We start from the raw sequence: 21,666 nt of genomic DNA on the forward strand, positions 1-21,666 counted from the left end.
CTGAAAAGGACATAAATGGAAGAGGGATTTATGCGGTTGGATCCATCTTTGGGCCCAAAGAAAGTAGGAAAGAAAATGACGACCACATTTTCTTAATTTTAGCAGTAAATGTAACTTTGATAATTATAATTTCCTGATGAGCCAACAGAGCAAATCTACCTGATTTGAGGTTTCTAACACTGTTTATGGGACTTAGGAATGTTGGTATTCAGTTTAATAAAAGATTTGTCTCGATGGTTTTAAGACCATTTTTTATTACTTTAAAGTAGTAAAAAAAATTTGAATACCAGTCATTGCTGTCTACACAGCGCACTTTTATTCTACAGTAAGTAAATATGTGATCCTTGATGGTGTTTTAGACTCACCTTGGCAGCGTGTAGGGAAAACACTGGAATGAGTTAGTACTGTAATCTGCCTACAGTGAGATTTCCTGCATCTAACACTTATACGGCTTCTCTTTCATGTTTTTTCCTTCTTTTCTTGCATTAGTGTTGGGTAATCCCTGCCCACCCTCCCCCATCCCACTCTCCCCCATCCCACTCTCCCTGATGCTTGTGTCAAACTTACTATATAAGCTATAGTCAAAACCCATGTTTTAGAGAGTTGAATATCTTTAATGACTAGTCAGTCGTTCACATCTTCCTTTTTAATAAACACATGCAAAAAATGCAAGTGCCTATGTTTTATTCATTTGATTGCGCCCCTGAAACTCTAATCCTCAGGTGCAATCAGAACTACATTTTTACCTTGGAGTTTCCTTTTTTTATAAAGCTGAGCCTGATTTGCCTGTTTTAATAAGCACACTTTTAAGGTCACAAGTTTTCTTGTTTTGTTGTGTTTTTTCTTTTGTTTGCTTGTTTATTTGTTTGTTGTTGGGTGTTTTTTGTTGTTGTTGTGTTTTTGTTTCTGTTTTTGTTTTGTTTTGGTTTTTTCCTGTATATTGAAACTAGAGATGTCTTCACTATGGAAGAAAACAGTTTTCCTGATGTTCTGTTTTAGATAAGAGCCTAAGCCAGAAAGTGCAGATCAGTTCTCACCTTCCCATTTTTTTCAAGAGTTTCTCAGCTCCATACGTCAGAAGTGTCAGTTACCTCACATGCCTGAAAAGCACCAAGTGTGGAAGTTAGATCACCCACATGACAGAAACTCAAGTCCTTGTAAGGAGCTCCGTCACAGATGCAAATAAAAGGACTTTGGCTTTTGTAGGGTGAGATCCATAATCATTAACTCATTTGACTTAGAAAAACTGTTTGGTTTCAGATAATTCAGTAGAAGGTAAGGTCTTTTACTGTGAATGGAAATAAAACAAATGAAGTTCATCTCCACCAGGAGTACTGAGACCCATCAGGTAAAGGCTTTTCTAGTAAACATGTCCCAGGTGAAATCTTGTGGATCCAGACACAAGTTTTGATCTTGGTGACTCCTCAGCTTCGTTCTCAGTCCTTTGGAGTTTTAAGGATTCTCCAGAACCAAAACATCAGGTATGCAGTTTGTACTTCTTTTTATTTGTTGAATGAAACCAAGCTGTGTGCTCAGCTTTATGCAGTGCCTTTGCCTGGATGACTGTGACATGACATCATGAATCTGAACCCCCAGGATGAGCCAGCCAGATGAGTTGCACAAGGAGAAAATCTGGGATGGGAAAGCATCCTCAGCATTTGGCAAGAAAAAGAAGGAACATTGCTGTGAGTGGATACCCAGCCAGCAGGGGAGGGAGCTGGAGAAAGAGGCTTTGTTTCTCTCTTAATGCATGATCCTCTCTGTGTTGGGACAAGAGAGTGAGCAAGAGTGCAGAGACCAGCCGCTTGCCCAGCCCTTTTGATCCAGATGGGAGAGAGGTGTTCTGTGGGGAGGATGGAGTCAAAACAGGAGAAATGAGAGAAGGTAGGATGAAGGATACTGGAGAGGTAGTGGGAGGAATCAGCCACTGGCTGTAGTAATTTGTTATGAGTGACTCTAAACAGCATGGGAGAGTTCCTGTGGAAAGCTGGTGCAGATCAGACTCAACTCACACCACGATTTGCTTCATAAAAGCACACGCTGTAAAACAAAGGCTGAAATTAAAGACCATCTTCCTCGTCTCTTCAATTTTTTTTTTTTCTTTTTTTTTTTTTTTTTTACATGGAAGCAGCTTCTCAGGTTTAGGTTGGATAGTAGATGAATGGACATAAATGGTTCCTTAGCATCACATGTGATTTTAGGCTGTATAACAGCTAGAGAGAGGAAAATTCACACTCCAAAGGTCAGTAGTGCTCGTTTCTTTATTGACTATACAGTGAGACTAAAAATAGAAGAGCTGATAGATGCTATAAGTTCCCTTCACAGCGTAACTGAACTACAAGCTCTTTACTCAGTCTGTGATGTTCAAAACCACATCTGTTTGCTGAGCAGCATAAATACCTGCAATAGTATTTTACTGTTTTGGCTGGCAGCAGCAGGGAAAGCAATCTGGTTCCTTTCAAAATCACCTCAGCTAGTGACAACATTGTTCAAGGTTTAGTCACCTGCTTGTCAAGGGCAGGTACGGGAAGGCAGACAAACTGGAAAACCTAGTGTTGCACAGCTGAAGGCTGTAGTTCTGGTGACAAGGCAAATCGATATTTCCTCCACCTCCTGTTTCTCTGTATTTAGGGCAGAGAACTCTATTTGTCCTTCCAAGGAATTCCCCTTGTTTGTCAGCGTTTTGAGATCACTGCTGTGAAAACTATCCTGACTCCCTCTGTTACTGCCTCCAGCCTCACACCAGAACTGCTACTGACCATAACTGCAGCTGAAACCAGAAGGAAATGAGTTGCCTCCGTGCTTGCTTCAGAGACAGAGGTCCTCACGCAGAGACAGAAGCTATGAAAATGCAAAACTCTGGTCAGGAGCATGAAACTATTGAATTACAAGAAGATAACGTGGAGGAAAGTGAGGCAGATCATGGCAAGCCTCTAAATGCTCAAATAAGAAAGGTAGGAATTTCACTTGCTCATTTCATGCTTGCTGTTGGAGAAAATACCACACAACAAGGGAAATGACACTTTGCAGGAACTTCTTGTAGGGGTGGTTTAATTTGTTGTTTGAGGGAGAGGGAAAGGTTATTCATGTGAAAGTAAAGGCTGAAAAACTTTAAAACATATTTATTTTCTTCTTCACAATGAAGTGTTCTAATATTGGAGTGGGATTTTAGGCTTTTTTATTTTTTGTGCTTTGCTGTTTGTGAACTTTAACCTAGGAAATGAAGTTGTAATTGGTAGTCTGAGTTTTGCTTTATCTTTTCATGTACTGTCATTGGGACTGGGCTCAAAACCAGAAAGGAGAAAAGTTGAAACCCATATTAAAAATGGGCTTTCTTTCAAAACAAATTAATCAGAAAACAGCACTACCAAAACAAGAATAGAATGTCCTGCAACAGACCATGCTGGATTCTCTTTCTTTTTATCCTTGAGCAATTTGCAGCTGCTAACAATTATAAATTTGTATGAACAGAGTGCCCCAAAGCCTCCGTTAAGAACAGCATGTGAGTCCTGAGGTTTGTAGCTCCCAGTGTTTAGCTTAAAGCCATGGAACAGACTAACACTGGCAGAGGATTAATATGTACTCACAGGTGACTTGTACAGTGATTTTCATTACTTACACAAGAGCAGAGGGAATATCTGTGACAGAGCTAAGAAGTTTCCCGCTTTTCGGTAGGGATGGCTGAGCCCTCCTGAGTGTGGGACTGCATTAGTCATGTCACCCCTCCCTTCCTGCTCCCGGCTGAGCGACAGCAGCGGCTTCCTTGTACCAGCACCACTGATCATCTCTCCAGGCTGATTCATACCACTGGCTGGGCAGAAAAAGCATTTTCTCTGCTATACTACCTCTGGTCTGGTAAACTGAGTCAGCTTGCTGCAGGGTCAGACAAATTTTAGCAAGGTTCAAAGAGGAACAGGAGGAGGGTAGAGGAGAGGCAGGGGTGAGTTCAAGCCTCTCAGCTGTCTTGGGAAACTTTACCCTTAATTTTCTGTGTAGCCTTCCTCTTCCTAGAACTGGATTTTCATCTGGGCTCTGTTTCTGCTGATTCTGGCAACTGGCTTCCTATCCTATAGGGAATGCTGTAAAATTCTCATGCCCTGCATCCTGCTCAGGTGTCAGGTTAACCAGAAATGCCCTGCCCACCGGGGAAAGTTTTTCTCTACCACTGCTTCCTTCCAGCAGTGTTGCGATGTATGTGGGCAATGTTCAGAGGGTGTTGGCCCAGCTGGTAGAGGATCTCAGGAGAGCTGCATGTTTGCTTGAGATCACAACAGTTTGCTGTGTGTGATTATGAATTATGCTTTTGTGATGGTCTAAATATGTGGCTCAACTGAAACTTGGGCTTGATAACTGCCAGTCTCAACTGACATTATTAGGCCTGATTTCATAGTTGTACTCTAGGCGGTAGTCACTGTCACATTTTTTTCTTCTTCTTCTTTTCAGATACAAACCAATATTCTAGTGTCAAGTATTAAACTGAAGCTTCATTCTTCTGATACGTTTTAAAAATCAAATAAATACATATGTATGTAAACATGATGACACCTGAAAGCATGTTGTAAGCAAAACTGTATTCAGCCTTTACCCTTCATTCTCCACCAAAGCAAAGTTCTGCATGCAGGGGTGTCTGCAGAGACTACTTTCTCTGCCCCCACTCCTGGAGAAATGACTCTTGCTAGATCTCTCGGTGGGTGTCTGTGTTCTCCCCCTGTTCATCTGCCACTCCCAAGGAAGCTTTAAGTCAGCTGGTGGATGTCAGTTAAAGTCAGTGAAAGGTTTCTATCATGCTGTGTTGTTAGAAAGTTCAAAAAGTAAAGGAAGGTAACCTGGGTCAGTGCCTCCAGCTGGCAGCTGCTTCCTGCCAACCTGCACGTGTGTGGCACAGACAACCTGCAACTTGTGCTTTTCCTCTTCTGGTACTGATGTCAAAAAGGGCATGGAGTTTACAGTGGGTGAGGAGGAATTAAAATGACAGCCTGGTCTACTTTCTTACGAATTCATGCCCTTCCTTCAGTCTTCTGGCCGTGGAACAAAAGAGCTGGAGGTTTTTTATTTGTTTTGCTATGTCACCTAAGCTTTTTTTTTTTTTTTAAATATCGGTACTTTAACTAATAAATCAGACTTCTGCCATGGTCTTAAATCTTATTAAAATTAAGTGAAAGCCAGATATTGTCCTTTCTCTCTTATATGTATGTGCACATGCACGATTTCTTTGAAGAGAATTTCCTTGTGATGTCCTAGAACAGGTGAGATTTCTAATAAACTTTATTTGAAATGTACTCAATAGCCTTTAAGTTTCCAATCTTTTGGAGGAAAAGGGAGTCAGCTATAAAAGTCTCAATGATTTTATAATGTTCTATAGTATCTGGTGAATAGCAGTCCACTTGTTTTGTGTGCTGTCATCCAAAAGCTATGCAGACTGCTATGATCAATATCACAGAGGTGAATCTTTCTGAAAATTCCTCCACAGACAACTTTTTTGGTTGGGAGAGATGGCAAACATTAAACAAACAGCTTGTGGAACAAGTTAATCAAAGTATGTAGTTGAAAAAACTTTGAAAGAACATGAGAGCACCTTTCTAGCACCTTAGCTTTATGGGCAATTCAGGAGTTAGAAATTCTGCATAAATGGGGAATGATACATCTGTCTTTCATGTAATAACCTGACTGTGAATGTCCTTTGCCTTCTGCAGGTCCCTGTTCCCACCTGCACCAATACTTAAAGGCAGGAACCCCACATATAAGGCACTGCTTACCAATGAGGCTCTACTACCTATGTAGGGTTTTTTGTTTCTAAATGTAATAGTAGAGATATGCTTAAATGTTATTTCCCACCTTATTTCATTAATCAACACGTCCTTTCCTTTTGTAACTAGGAGACAGATCACTGGAAATCATGCGGTAATATAGTTTTCTGGAAGTGTAAGCTATGGATGGTTATAACTACAATTTTTCTAGTATTCTTCCTGGTCATTCTCATCAGCCTAATTCTTTATTCTAGTAAGTATCTCACTCTCAGTTTGTCCTCTAAAAATGTACAATGTGTACAATCTAACAACAGAAACTGAAAAGTAGTATCCTTTGAATTCCTGCAAACTTCTGAAGGGACTGCGATGCCATCTACAGAGGTAGGAGTGTTGAGTAGTGGATGTGAATGCTTCTGTTTTAGCAGGCAGCAACTTGTGTCCTGATCAGATGGCAATTCCAGTTTGTAGCTAAGTGAGAAAACATGACAGGAACAGTCAGGGATGAGGACGGAAGTTATGCCTGGAATATTGCAACAAGTACAGGGGGTCACTTTCGTCCCCTGGTGTGATGTCAGTGCCTGTCAGGCTCTCAAAGCAGCTGACCTTTGCTAATGGGGGCAGGTGATTGACCTCCCTGTGCTGTGACTTTTCTTCAGGTGACTTGCACTGTCTTTCTGTTACTCCCAGTCAGCCCTTACCTAGGAAATGTGTGAGAAAACCACCCTGGAGAAAGCAGAGAGGATTTTTTTCCAATATTTCTGCTAACTGGAACTTTTTCTTACTTTTTTCTATCTCCTTTTGAATATTAGATGTTTACACAGATGAGGATGACTACTGGGATCCTGATGCACTACTAAATAGTGGAAATTATCGCAATTTTTCGGGAACTTTTGAGTTAATGTGTGGTCTCCCACATCATTTCTCTGAAAACATTACTAAGAGGGTATGTGTTGATGTGGTTCTTGGCAAAGCTGACTCTGCTTGCAACATAGATTCAGTGTTTTCTCTTTTAAGAAGTGTGTGTTTCTCTTTGTAGCAACTTCATCATTTGCAAGTCTGCAAAAAATATTAAGTTGTACTTTTACTAGTATAATTTTAAATCCAGATCTAGAAAAAAGAATTAAAAAAAAAATGTCTGCAGTTTACATTGTTAAAAAAAAAATAATCACTTGATTTTTTTTTCCTAAATTTGAGTAATGGTTTGGAGATAGTATTCACCATTTTAATAGAATAATTTAGGTTAGGAGGGACTTGTGAAAATCACCTTAACCAAATGTGGCTTAAAAATCCTGTGTATGGCATTCTTCTGTAAGTGCATAATGACAGCTTGGGTTTATAGCTGCTGTTTCCACTGAGCCATCACAGCTGTGAGTTCTGGCTGAAATAAGCTGAGCAGGCACAGCAGAGCTGATTTAGACTTCTTGTGGAAAGCAGGTCTCAGGACAGAGACTCTTTCCTCTACCAAGTAGGACGCTTTGGTACTAGTAAAAACCCAAGCCAAACAATATAAATTGCCCATGGCAACATGAGCACATACTTTTAGTTCACCCTGAATGCCTCCATTGTATTAAGGTAATATAGTAGTCACTCAAATGCACAGATTAACTTGTCTGTCAAGATTAAAAGGATTGTGTACCTTTTCCAGGACAGATATTTGCTGATATTTGACATTCAGCACCTGTGTTTATGCCCCTTAAAATACCTTGTAAGAATGATTCGCTGTACATTCATATGGGGAAAAGAGAGAATGAATGGAAGAAATATTTATTTTCTTTTCTTCTTTCTCTCCAAGTTAATAGATGTCTACAGTTCATCTCCAGCTCTAGGACGCTACTTTAGGTCACCTCCGGTAGTTTATTTCAGGTAAGTAATTTCTCTCACCAAAATTGTCTGAAAATTCCAGGCTTTTGATGAGACATACACATGCCCATGTAAATATGCGCAACATTTAAATCTGCAAGAAAAAGGTTGTTTAGGGGAAAGTGACATATGGAGTGAAGACCAGTTAAAGCCTCCTCTAGTGTAAATGGAAAGTGCTGCTAATAATATGACAGTAACATTTTGTTGCTGTGAAGTATCACCTCTGTCTTTGATTAGAAGTGCAGCCCTTAACAAACACATTTAAGGATATTTATTAAAAGGAAAATGAGCTACTGGAACCACTTGAGATTGGCACGGCTTAAATAGCCTTAAATAAATAAAACAGGGTTCATGGGGAGGAGAGAACTGTTTTCTTACCAAAAGAGCTAAAGGTGATTGGGACTTACAAGCTGCAAGAGCCAAAACAGCAATATTGCATCACTGGTTTGTTTGGACCAATTTTCCCCTCACTTTATTTTGAACAAAGAGAGCAAATCTCAAAGCAACAGCATATTGGAGAGACTGGTGGAACAGGAGTGAGAGGCAGAGCAGAGGCCACTCTAGCCTGGGTAGGAGATGCTTACACATGAAGGAGAAGTTCAGCCACCAAAGGCAGGTGGAACCAGAGGAGTAGCAGTGGTAGGAAGAAGATGAAAAGTACTCAGGCCTGCCTTGCAGAGACAATGGAAACCTTCAAGCTGGAATAGAGGGAGGATCTTAGTCCCAGCAGAAACTGGCACTGGAGAAAGGCTAAGGAGTTTGCTGTGTTTCACAGAATCACAGAATGTCAGGGATTGGAAGAGACCTCAAAAGATCATCTAGTCCAATCCCCCTGTTGGAGCAGGAACACCTAGATGAGGCTACACAGGAATGTGTCCAGGCAGGTTTTGAATGTCTCCAGGGAAGGAGACTCCACAACCCCCCTGTGCAGCCTGTGTCAGTGTTCTGTTACCCTCACTGAGAAGAAGTTTCTTCTCAAATTTAATTGGAACTTCTTGTGTTCCAGCTTGAACCCATTACCCCATGTCTTACCATTGGCTGTCACTGAGAAGACCCTGGCTCCATCCTTGTGGTACTCACCCTTTATATATTTTTAAACATTAATGAGGTCACCCCTCAGTCTCCTCCAAGCTAAAGAGAACCGGCTCCCTCAGCCTTTCCTCATACGAGAGATGCTCCACTCCCTTAATCATCTTAGTTGCCCTGCACTGGACTCTCTCCAGCAGTTCCCTGTGCTGCTTGAACTGAGGGGCCCAGAACTGGACACAATATTCCAGATGTGGTCTCATCAGGGCAGAGTAGAGGGGGAGGAGAACCTCTCTCAACCTACTAACCACCCCCTTTCTTATACACCCTAGGATGCCATTGGCCTTCCTAGCTACAAGGGCACAGTGCTGGCTCATGGTCATTCTACTGTCCACCAGGAGCGCCCAGGTCCATTTCTCCTATACTGGTCACTAACAGCTCATTCCCCAACTTATACTGGAACCTGGGGTTGTTCCTACCCAAATGCAAGACTCTACAATTTTCCCTTGTTATATTTCATTAAATTTTTCCCTGCCCAACTCTCCAGCCTGTCCAGGTCTTGCCGGATGGCAGCACAGCCTTCTGGTGTGTCAGCCACTCCTCCCAGCTTGGTGTCATCAGCAAACTTGCTAACAGTGCACTCTGTTCCCTCATCCAAGTAGTTGATGAATATATTGAAAAATACTGGCCCCAGTACTGACCCTTGAGGCACACCACTAGATACAGGCCTCCAGCTGGACTTCACCCCACTGACCACAGCTCTCTGGCTTCTTTCCTTCAGCCATTTCGCAGTCCACCTCACTACCCCATCATCCAGATCGCACTCCCTCAGTTTAGCTGTGAGGATGCTGTGGGAGACTGTGTCAAATGCTTTACTGAAGTCAAGGTAGACCACATCCACTGTTCTGCCATCATCTATCCACCTTGTTATGTCTTCATAGAAGGCTATGAGGTTGGTTAAGCACGACTTCCCTTTAGTGAAGCCATATTGACTGCCTGTAATGACACTCTTATCCTTGATATGCCTTGAGATGGCATCAAGGATATGTTGTTCCATCACTTTCCTAGGGATGGAGGTGAGGCTGTGTTTGAGACTATAAAGTTTCAATCTATGGAGGTACCACAGATTTACAACAGGAGGGAGGCTGAGAAGTAGAGGGAAAAGTGGGGCTAGAAAAATCAGCTGCAGCATGGTTGTGCCATGGAGAGATAGCAGAGGCACAAGGGAAGGTGATCAGAGAGCTTCCCCAAGGACTTCTGGAAAAGTACTCTTACAAATGGGATTGGAAAGATGGGAGAAAATCAAGGGAAATAGTTTTGCAAAGTCCCAAGGCCCTCGAGAGAGCAAGGACAGAGGAAGAGCCCCCTTGGGCTGTGGCAAGGGGCAGTCCTGAGGGTACTCTGGGGAACATGCTCCCCTACGCTGCCAGCCTTTGGCGTGCTGGCTCTTTTCAATGAGGGACCTGCAGCTCCTTAGCCTTACAGACAGAAATTATGATTTAGACCATCAAATACAAAGCTATAATTCTGCATACATATTGACTAGCTGATCTCTCTCTCTGCCTCTTTGTGTGTGTGTCTCCCTCTCTGCCTCTTTGTCTCTCTCTGTGTCCTCTTCTTTTCTCTCATCCAACTACTTCCTTTTAAATTTTGTGAGTATAAAATGTAACTGTTGAATTGTAGTCAGTGGATTTGGTAGACCACAAGCAATGAAATCTCCAAAAACGGACTCTACCTTGGTGGTTTGCCTAATTCACTCCAGAGCTGAGGAGCTAGGAGCACAGCTGGGTGGCCCCAGGTACTGCTAGCAGGAGAAAATATTTCTGCATGTTCTCAGCTTACCTGTGCACGAGGTATTGCAACACCTCTTATTATGTACTTGTGAAGCATGAATGCTGAAAAGCTTACCTCATTAGGATACGTGTCCCATTACCATTTTTGCATTTGTAAACACATCTCAGGTTGGCTTCAGGTATGCACCCAGTTCCTGTTAATGTCAAGAGCTGCTCTGAGAAGGGAGGGGGAGGAGGAAACTGGAATCTTTGGCAGTTTTCTTTTATAATGCTTTGCTTTAGAACAAGTTTTTTAAAAAATCTATGTCAACATTGAAATGAAAAGTCAGTCAAAAAAGAAAAGGTCCAGTGGGGACTTGAAGGCATTCATACTTGACTTTGTTTTTCAGTAATGAAAGCTCTACTGTATTTTATCAGCTAGAGTTTTCTGTACCACCATCCACGGAAGGGTTTATGGAAAACACAATGAACCCAGATTTTATAAAGAATGTTTTACTTCAAAGTATTTATGATGAAGATGATACTTTTAATCCTGGGACATCTGAATGTAACAGATTAAAGATTGACCTGACTTCTCTCACATTAACATGTAAGTGCTGTACATTAGAAGGACTGTTTCTTTACAAAGAGCAAAAGAATGTGCTTGAAGGAGTGAAATCTTTCTGGAAAGATGTTGAGATTTGTTAGTAAATATATTTTGCACAACAGTATCAAGAAAATTGTAAAATATTTGTTTTTCAGGAAAGTCTTGCTATGTTTAACTTATAACCTGGGATTCACTAGTCCTCTGATGAGAAAAGTGAATAGTAAGGAGACTGGTTAGCTGCAGATTCCAACTAATCTTTTCAGATCTCCTCTTGCATTTTATGTCTACAAAGAAGATCTCCTCATATATATATATATTTATATGTATGTACCATAATAGGGAACCAAATAATTAAAAATGTTTCTCCTTATTTTATATTCATATTTGAGTGCTTATAAAACAAATTTTAATCCAAGTAAAACAGGATAAGTAATTTGAGAGTGAATTTCTGACTTCTTTTTTTTTCAGTCAAGAATGAAAAAGCCTCCTGATTTTTGTCTCTTCAGAGTATTTTTTTTAAGATTTATTATGCATAGGAGACATCTTTTAAAGGAGCTAAACATTCATTCTTCCAGGTTTTCTAGGTAGTGGTTCCAATGACTACCAGTGACAAGGTAGTGACTCTAATGCAATTAGATTTGTCTTGTATAAAAGTTCTTTGTCAGTATAAAAGTTCAATGAGCCTTGCAGCTTTACTGAGAACAACACATGGAGCTGCTTCCCCCCGACTCAACTTACTGAGCCACACCTCTGTGCTTTCAGAATAATTCTAGGCTAACACGTCACCATACTGGGTGAACCAGTAAGGTCTGCAATTAACTCATATTGATTTTTCTTGATACTCATATCAAGGCAGCAACAAGTCATGAGTTCCAATTCTCAGTGTAATTTTTTTTCCTTAGATATTGACAGGGTTCATAGAAAATGCAGAGTAAAAGTGTCAGGAAAGAATATGCTGAAATATCTAACTGAAGTGTAATTTTAATGTTAATAATATATTGTTTTATCTTCCAGCGAAATGATGAAAAGACTCCTGATCTTCATCAACACCTAGAAGAGATGGGTTTCTCCTATTAGTAATCCCAGCGTAGGGGACTATTCATTAGGCAGAAACAGTTCTAAAGATGCCCTGTAAATATTGTCTGTCATTATTGTAAATGGAAAATATGGTATATTTGTAACAGTGTTATACTCTTATAACACCTCTACCTCCTTCTTTATTTTTGTCCTAATATCTCAATAACCCATTTCACTTCTGTGAAAATCATGTGTCTTGTCTGATGCACGCCCTGTTGACTTTGAAACCTCTGCTTTGTCTTGCCTTATGACTAAATCTGGACTCCCTGCATGAACTTTAAAAGCAGTCTTGCACATGGCTCCTTTATTTTCTCATCTTATCCAAAATTATCTGCACAGCTTTGTTCTCAATGCTCGCTTCCACCCATGCTTATGTGTGTTACTTCTTTCTCTGCTAACTTCATATGCCATGATTCCCCATTGTCCTTTCCTCATAAAACAGCCTGAAAACTTATATATCCTCGCTATTTTCTGGAATTATGTGTAAGACCTTTACACTAGCTTCTTAAGTGAACTTCAATTCTCATGATTCCGTTGTTCATCCTGCAGTTTTCTGAGATAAGGTGGATAATGTAAAAGAGAAACAAAGGAAAAAATGTTGGGAAGAAACATATTTTGTTCACTAAATGCACCTGAATGCCACAGGATTTTTTCAAGGGTCAGACTAGTTGTGTGCTTTAATAATTAACTACTGTTACTAGTGAATAGACAACCATTTGACTGATATTTGTAATTCAAAGAGAAGCCAGTCTATAACCTTAATTGTAGTCCCTGTCCAAGCAGTGGGAGTAAAAATGAACGGATGCGAGATATTTGCCTTAATAAGGCAGAAAATAGTTGTTCTTGTTGACAAGAGATCAGATGAGATGGACCAATGCCAAGAGAAAGGTGCTGAAACAGACCAAGTGGGCCAACGCAGTATATGAGTTATAACTAGTAACTGGCTATAACATGAAAATTAAAAACTAAGCATTAACTCTGTGGAACGGAATAGATTCACTAGCATGTTAGTGAAGTATAGCAGCTTCTCATTTGTTTATATCCAGTGTAAATGTTAATATTGTTGGATAGACAAGTTTATTTTTAGAAACCTTTTGTAATGTGAAAAATATCTTATTAGAAACTGTGTTTCTCTTTTTCTAATATTACTGGTTTATTTAAGGTGTAATCTGACAACTTTACTATGCATTAAATTATTTTTTTTTTAGTCTTGGAGTGATTGTTTTCATTCTTCAGCAGCTCCAGTCTTTCAGCTGTTTGAATTGGAAAATAACCATCAAAATTCTAAATCCTGAGAGGTGTATGAAGTGTCTGTCTCACAGAGCTGTACACTCAAACCCCTATTTGTTGTTACTTGAGTTTTAACTGAGCTTGGGAAACAGCCCGGACCAAATTTGTCATTCACATGATTCTCACATTTGTGATTTTTGATTTGTAAGATTGACTGTAAGGACCATAATTTCTTTTGATGTAATATTCTGTGCAATATACAACTAGAAGTTACATTCCTTCTCATTCTTACCCTGGAAAAGGACAAAATTAATGGTTTGTATGGTTTGTCCCAAAAGCAGCAGATTATGAAGATACCAGCAGCAAAGAAATAATTTGCCTTTGAGATGCTGTTTCATGTTTTTGCTCTTACTAAGATGAATGACCTAGCCCTTGAACACTTCTTTATCTTCATTCCCTTTCTACAAACTGAAAAATAATACAATTATTATGGTTCTTTATGGTGATACCCCTATGTACCCAAGGACCCGACAGAAAAAAAAAGGATCCCAGCATTCTGGTTTTTTGTTTGGTTGGTTGGTTGTTTGGTTTTTTGTGTCTGCTTGTTTTTTTGTTGGTTTTTTTTTTTTTCCCAGCCATTCTCATCTATCTCAGTACCTTTACTCCAGCAATTCACAGGAAAGAAGGAGATGGAGTTGTAGCAAGATGTGATATTCAACAGAAAATGTCCGACTTTACAGTCTACCTCCAGTCAAGCTTTGAATTCTTATTGAAGGAAATATCAAAAAATAACAAAAAAAAACCTGGTTTCTGGGTTTATATCTTTGAGGTAAATTGATCATGCAAAAGAAAATAACCAAGTGAATTAATTATGATCATCCATTAGAAACAGAGCAGTGTGAAAACACATTATTTCATCAAGTTAGCTATTTTGTGTGAATGCTTAATGTTAATTTTTATAGAAGGACTGTGCGCAATACTTTAATGACTGAAGCGACTGCGACACTGCTAAAAAGGAAGCGAAAAGACAGTTCTGGTAATTCAGCTTGTGGAGTGTACAACCAGCCTTTTAAAATCCCATGGCAGACAGTCATCTGTGTAGCCACAGCAGCTGTTACAGATTTCTGGCAGATGCCTTCACCACAGCAGTACCTGCAGGGTGCTGCCTGCACTGTGCTGGCAGTGTTTCTGTCCACTGCTGTGTGGAACCACTCACCCATGGGACTGAACCCGGCACTGAAACTGCAGGTGGGAATGCAAAGGTTCTATGCTATAACGCCAGGGCTGCAGCCAGCAATCACATGCAAAGGAAGATTTTAAATCAGGAAAACTGTTCAGTATTTTCTTACAAATCGTTTTATTACAAAAGTGGAGGGAGTAAAGAAAATATGCTCAAGAAAGAACACAGGCATGTAATCACTTTATGACCTCCACTGAACAGTTGAATAACTGGTTTCAGTCCTGTGCGCATGTCCAGGAATGCTGCTTGCAGAGGGGTGATGGGCTACAGGGAAATTATCTTCTGGCATTGGAGAGACAAACCTGAGACTCCAGATGGATTGAGATTGAAGTTTTCTGTCATGGAGACAACACCTGAGAATTTCCTACTAGAGGTGTGTAGTTATTGCCTGTGCAGCGTCAGGTTTCATAGACTTCCAACTGTCTGCAATTTTTGTTTTGCATGCAGTTTGTTGCTTTTTTATTTAATTCAAATTTCCTTAAGAATTCAGTCTAAGATAAGTAGCATTACATTAAAGCAGGGATCAATTTGAGAAACAAGTTTTTTGTCAGAATTGTGCATTGTATAATGGCATATATCAAGCAAGACAGAAAATTTTGGAAAAGATTAAGTGTACCTAACACTGGGTTTATGCTTTCATTTGAAAAAAAACAAAACACTACTCCCCACAACAAATGAACAATAATCCCAACAACAAAGGGTGTTTTTATTGCATTTTTGAGATTTCTATCAGTAGTTCTTTAAGACTTCTTTTTTTTAAAAAGTACCATAGAAGTCCAGAAAAATGTGCAGCCTCAGTTGCTTCTGGTAATGAAACACCTAATGCTCTATAGAGAAAGTCTTACAATGGCAGTTGCTACTGATTCCTCTTTAACTGTCAAGTCCTATACTCTGTCCATGTCTCTTTCTGTGTTCATCTTTTCATGGACAGGTAGATGTGTCCTAATGAGTAAGCTCAGTAACATGAGGGAGGTGTTTGAAGACCTGACAGCAGAGGAAGGATGGTGAGCAAGGCCACATACTGCTGGCTTAAACATTCAAACAAAAAAGTACCTTAGGAGCAGAAAGTGTCCTGGTCTAGGTTATCAGGACATAATCATATTCACTGTGCTCTTCAGTACTGGCAATATTTTCCTTCCTCTTGGGCACATTGACAAGTGCGTATTCTGTCTGGTTATTTGTTTTAATCACAGAGGCTTCATGTTTTACATCATGGCTGACAGTCGAGTACCACAGTTCACTGGAATTCATAGAATCTCTTTTGGCAATGTGTTCCTGAGTGGGGGAGAGAAAGAGAGAGAGAAACTTGCAATGTGAAGAAATCTGGTATAGCCTGTGTGCTCATGCAGTGGTGTTGACCAATGCATCAGGTACTGAAAATAGCTTGTAAATCCAGAGTCATTTTCCTACTGTACAGGCCGTGGATGGACACCAGGTGCACCAAACAACAAGTGTGGGTGGAGAGTGAAGGCCTGACTCTTGTTCTGAGGTTGATAGCACTTAGTAGTAGGTTAGGTAATAAAAAGCTCATCACCACACACACGAGGGAACACAGTGGCAGGTGGGAGAACCCAAATCATCCCCTGCCCTGGGTCCTCCCAGAGCTGTCTCAGGAGATCCATCATCCTGGTGGTCCCAGGGTGACATCAACCCAATGAGCAAACAGGAACAGCTCTCAAGATCACCTTAAGATGGGGGGTAAGGGGATGTTACTAAAGGTATGGGACATATTATTGATGCAAGTGAGGGGAGAACATTTAGTATTTACACAAGACTTATTATTATGGGAGGAACTAAAGGGAGGGATCGGGATGATCTGAAGAGCAAAAGGCATGAGAAAGTAGGGGGATAAAGGGAGTTCCAGGGGAGTCATGGCCAGCTGTCATAGAGACTGTAGGGCCTGGGAGTTGACTCAGACCCCAAATGTGCATGTGTGTCTGTGCAGGAGACACCCTGTCCTGGAAGGCACCCAGCCTCACGTGAGATGCAGCGATGTCTAACCCCCTCCCTGGTCATCCTTGTCTAATGTTCTCCCTGAATACAGAGGGAGGAGAAGGAAGAGGCATTAATGAAGGAGGAGGTAAGATTGTGTGGGAAAATGCCTTCCCAACTCTGTTTAGACTTGTCCCTCCTTTTGCCTCTTGAAGGTGTTTGCTAATGGGTTGTGGATGATTGTGCATCTAAATAGCTGGCAGGATGACTCACTAAATCTAAAGCGATGATGTCAACTGTTCAAGTACTCAGAGCCAGAAGTTAAAAATTTGTTTGCCCTGATGCTCTTGATTTGAACTTAATGGATAATAAATCCAACAAGTATGGGTTTTATAGTGTCATCCTGTATTGCCTGTAGCAGTAGCAGTATTTTAAGTGGGTGCCACCAAGTTCAAGCTGGCATTTGTGGCTACCTTTCATACTCTGTAAGTGGAACAGAGGTCTCTGCTCCATGGGTTAATAAACCCAAAGGGTTTTCTTTTATTTTTCAAACCCAAAAGTGAGAAAGAGTTGTTAGAACCTAATTTCTGCCAAATCGTTCTAGGATTTTCACAGTTTATAGAAATAATTTTGTCTGTTTAGATTCTGCTTGGTGGGAAAATTGTCCTGACTTTGAAGACACTTTACTGGAAATAATCCCTGAGTTTTGATCTGAGGCTTTATACAATTTTGAGATTCAGAAATTCCAGGAGATTTAAGGAACAGAGCAATCAGGGTGGACTTGCTTAAGAAAAGGAATTCCCTACCTATCTCCAGGGGCGTGGCTCTCTCCTCCCCTAGTCACTATTGCAGAGAATTGGGAGGGCAGCAACATTTCTCCTAATGAGCCTGTGAAATGAGAACAGGTAGGCTCTTCATTTTCATGGGTGATTGTCTCCAAATCCACTGAGTGAAGCCTGGAGCATTTCTTGTTGCTTTCAACATACAGAATCACCCAAGACTTGCTCATAGCCACATTTTCCAGAATCCTTCCAGTCTACCAGTTGTGAAAGGCTGTTACCATTGACCTTCCCTTATCAGTGGGGAGACTGAAGTGCAGAGGTGGAGTGATTTGTCCCACATGACGACAATGCAGGAGGAGCAAGCATGAAGACTCTTGAGATGTCATTTGACTCTTTCATTATTCATAGGCCACATTGAATACTCAGAAGGGACGTCTCTCCTGTTGCACTAATAACCCTTCCAGGCCTGTCTTCAAACCACACTCTGGGACTTTTACTTGTGACCAAAAACTCCCAAAACTAGACAGCTACTTGGCAGGTTCCCCATTACAGTTCCACCCCCTTATCTTCCCCCACAGTCCACCCCACGCTCACATGTGCAAATGATGAGCTCATTTAATCACACCCTTTTCTGTCATCTTGCCCACTTTCTTCAAAATTTTCTGCTAAACACCCACATATCTGTCGAGCACCAACTTTTGTTTTACTGATGTCATCTTGAAAAAACAAACAAACAAACAAACAAACAAATAAAAATTAAAACAAAACATAAACAAACAAAATACCCCAACAGGTTGGGCTGCTAAATGGCAACGTTTTGTTCTGCGGTACAAAGGGCTTCTGGTGATTGTTTGCCATTGGTGACTCCAGGCAACTTCAGTCACCCTCTGCTAAAATGACCAAAGCAGAGGTGCAAACCACAGGTACTCATCTGCTGCCTCTTGGAGCCCAGTGTACTAACACAAATGAGTACAGGAGACAGTGAAGTGCACCTCTTGAGAAGTGGCTGCTCCTACACCCCTGCCACCCCTTTCCTTCAGGACAATGAGTGTGGGTAGAGGAGCAGGGAACATACCAAGTTATGTAGTCACCTCTTAAATTACCTTGGAGTGTGTTGCCAGAGCTCCTGAATCTAACCCCAAAGCAGGGAAGTAAGATCGACCGGGCACTGTGTTGACCACGCTAGTCTTTCCTGCGTGTCCTCTCCTGCAGTGCAACCATTTGACCCATTCTGGTTTATAAGAAACTAAATGTTCAGTCTGACAGTGCATATTCTGAGACTTTTCTTCCTCCTTCTAGAGTAAGTGGAACGGGAAACCTTATCTGTTCCAACAGACACTTGGTCTTTCTCTGAGACACCCGTTATGTTTTTTTACAATAGAAAGATTAACCAAAACCTTTTAAGACTCCAAGTATTAAATCTCCCTTCGTATTTCAGCTTAAGGCTTCTTTTATTACTAAAGCTTGTTGGCAATAGTCCAGTTAAATGGCTCTATGAAAAGATGTGATACTGAAACTTTTTCTGGAAACATGACAGTTTTCATGAAACTGTAGGTAAGAGAGGTTATGCTGGCTTCCAGAAAGCTGAGGGGAGAAGGAGAGAGAAGGACCCCCCCGAGCCATAAATTGCCCAGTGCCTGGGGGCGCTCAACTTGGACACGATCATGAGATACAGCCTCCTGAGTTGCCTCATTTGGGCCAGTGTCACACTCAGCCTCTGAAATGACAGGTGAGTGCTGCAGTCTGTTTGGCCACTGGCCGCCCAAGAGTGGGGCTGTGTATCATTGTTATAGTTTGTGTACACACATTTATTTGATACATGGGGCTTAAACTGATGTTTTTCTGCATCCCAATCAAATAACCTGATTATGAGGTTTTCTCTATCCTGTGGGAATGTGATGGGCACCTCTCTTTTTGACACATGGATGTTTTGGACTCAATTTCCACGGAGAGCAGCAAAAACATTCACTTCAGTCATTACCTTGATGGTACTTGGTGGATTGCTGTCGGTCTGTGCTGGAGGAAGAGGAAGAAATCATGTGATTGTCATTGTTTTGTGCAGCCATAGGACACAAGGACTTTCTGCAGCACAGGATTTACTAAGACTTAGCTACAGCATGAGCACAAGCTGCGCAAAAGCACGAGCTAGTGTGAGATTAATCGGGGAAAGGGTTGAATCTCTGAGGGCTAAATAAATCTGATGGCTTTTGAAGATTTATCTTTTCTCTAGTTTAACACAGACTTATGTCACAAAGCACTGCTCATCGACCTTGATAAAATCTAGATGTGCAGCCTTGTTTTGTTTTGTTTGTTTGTTTGTTTTGGGTTTTTGTTTGTTTGTTTTGTGGGTTTTGTCTTGTCTTTTTTTTTTTTTTAACTTAACTGAAATCAGTTTTATGTGTGTCTCTTAAAAGTGGCTGTTCTTGTTTGCTTGGTCTCTGACTTTATTTCAGCTTTGTGGCTAATGCAGCCTTAATTCTGACTGGGATTGCTGGCATTGGAGTGCAGAGGCATGACGTGTCACATGCCCAGTGTGCGCTGGGTGTTTGTGCACTTGGATTGGGTGGGTTTGGGCTTTCCTGGAAATTTCTCTCTCTGCCCTGTAAGCAACTAAAGGGCAGGAGCTTGTTTGCATCATCTTTTCTCACAGCTTTATTTTTAGCTGCCTAGCTGGTTCTTGTTACGAGGTTGGTTGAGCTAGTGGTCACTCCTGAAATATTTCAGAGCTGAGCTTTCACTTTTGCCTAAGATAACGGGGGTTTTAAGCATACTTGTTTCACAACCTGACTGAAGGAAAGACGTCAGTCTTTCAATATTATGTCAAAGCTGCCAAGTTAGACAACTTACAGTATTTTAAAACATGACTGTACTGCCTTGACGCTGACATGAAATCACCTATATACAGGACTAAAACAAGCTGTTTCTGCTTAAGCAAATACCACACTTTGTGTAAAAAGTGAAAGTAATAATGCATAATATACCATCCCTACATGAATGGCTTTACTCACTGATGGAAAACGTAGCAGTCTGAATTGAAACCAAGACCTTGTGATTCACGTGAACACATGTGATCCTGGCTACTACGTGAGTCTTCCCCATCTGCATGTTTAATATGCAGAGACTATTTTATTAGCAGAATACCTCATACTCACGTGTGTTTAGAAAAAGTCCCAACCTATACTTGTATATGGGGAACGGAGTCTGGCATGTGACTAAATGTGGGGTATGCTGAGCTATAAGTCCCTTCTTCCTACAACCCTCAGCCTCATTTGCTCAGGTGCTGTAACCAATAGACTCATGCAGAAGTTTCCCCAGAAAAGTCTGCCCAGCTGGTCATGCAGGCATGAAAGTGCTCTGCAGGGCTGGTGGCACCCACAGATAAAAACAGTAAGTAGCCACAGCTGGGAGTCAAATCCAGTAGTTACTTTCCTTTGACCTCCCTGTTTTCCTTGCAAGCTCTTGCTAGTCCTGCCTGGTGAATGGAACCCTCTTGCCCTTTCATCACTTCTCTCTGCCAGGTAACATAGAGCTTTGTCACGGTTACCACACCACTGTGCTGGGTCTTTTGCAGGAGCAGATACCAGGCTCCTCACTTCACTAAAGGCTACCACATCTGAAGAGAAAACTGAGAGAGAAAAAAAAAAATGCAGGTGCTTGTTTGTAGTACAAGCACTCCATGGACTGGGTGCTCCCCTGCTAGTTCGGAAGCTTACAAGTCTGTGGGTCCAGCTGTGATTTACCAAGGCTGAGTTTATCATCACAGGAGGGAGCTGCACAGCAGTGGCCGAGGCACGTGTGGTGCAGGAGGCTGGAGGGGATAGCTGCCTCATTGTGTTGTGTTATTCCAGAAACAAAAAAATCAAGAGCCCCCAAATAATCCAGTTCAGTGGAGCAGCAAGAGGGCAGGTATCTCCCCCACTGGATGTAAGGAGGTTCCCGCCAGCTGGGATGCAAGCTGCCTTGTTATGCCTGCTGCCCATGGCTGTGCCTGTAGACACCAGCTGCCTCCTTAGTAATGCTGTGTGCTGGTGAAGGGCTCTCCCACACCCCCACCCATGCCATGCTACACCAACCCCAGAGTGCTCAAGAAGCATCTTTACTTACTTTCCTTGTGGGAGTACCTTTTTCTTCTGATGGGAACACGCACTTTCCACCTAGTGTACGGAGAGACAGGTGGGCAGATTAGGTCTGGTGTTGGTTGGTCTTCACTCCCCACCACCAAACCCTGGGCACCTATGTTCACATAGGGAAGCCCCCCCCACCATTTTTTTGGGCAAGCTACTTCACACAGCTTCTCTGTCTTCTCAGCCTTTCCCCTGTCGGTACTCAGTAGGCAGCCCCAAGCAGGTATCCAGCCCTGCCTAGCAGGAGCAGGGGACTGCCCCAGGGGAGG

General features: G+C 41.5%; 1 protein-coding gene across 5 annotated transcripts; it reads left to right on the top strand.

Moving 5' to 3' along the window:
• The first annotated feature begins 1,264 nt into the window (after positions 1-1,264).
• Positions 1,265-13,296, top strand: C1H3orf52 (chromosome 1 C3orf52 homolog). Of its 5 annotated transcripts, none has more exons than XM_071813760.1 (8): positions 1,265-1,481; positions 1,597-1,685; positions 2,736-2,954; positions 5,877-6,000; positions 6,557-6,690; positions 7,540-7,610; positions 10,816-11,015; positions 12,027-13,296. In XM_071813760.1, the coding sequence occupies exons 3-8, from the start codon at positions 2,787-2,789 to the stop codon at positions 12,032-12,034; spliced, it is 705 nt and encodes a 234-aa protein (XP_071669861.1). In that variant the 5' UTR covers positions 1,265-1,481; positions 1,597-1,685; positions 2,736-2,786; the 3' UTR covers positions 12,035-13,296. The 5 variants fall into 5 exon arrangements, with proteins under 5 accessions (XP_071669861.1, XP_071669877.1, XP_065703114.1 ...); XM_071813776.1 differs by lacking the exon at positions 12,027-13,296 and adding an exon at positions 8,614-8,679 and having other exon boundaries at positions 9,415-10,907; XM_071813768.1 differs by having other exon boundaries at positions 1,281-1,348; positions 1,537-1,685.
• Positions 13,297-21,666: the final 8,370 nt, after the last annotated feature.

The sequence above is a fragment of the Patagioenas fasciata genome, chromosome 1 (genome assembly GCF_037038585.1).
Source record: "Patagioenas fasciata isolate bPatFas1 chromosome 1, bPatFas1.hap1, whole genome shotgun sequence".
Taxonomy (NCBI): Eukaryota; Metazoa; Chordata; class Aves; order Columbiformes; family Columbidae; genus Patagioenas; species Patagioenas fasciata.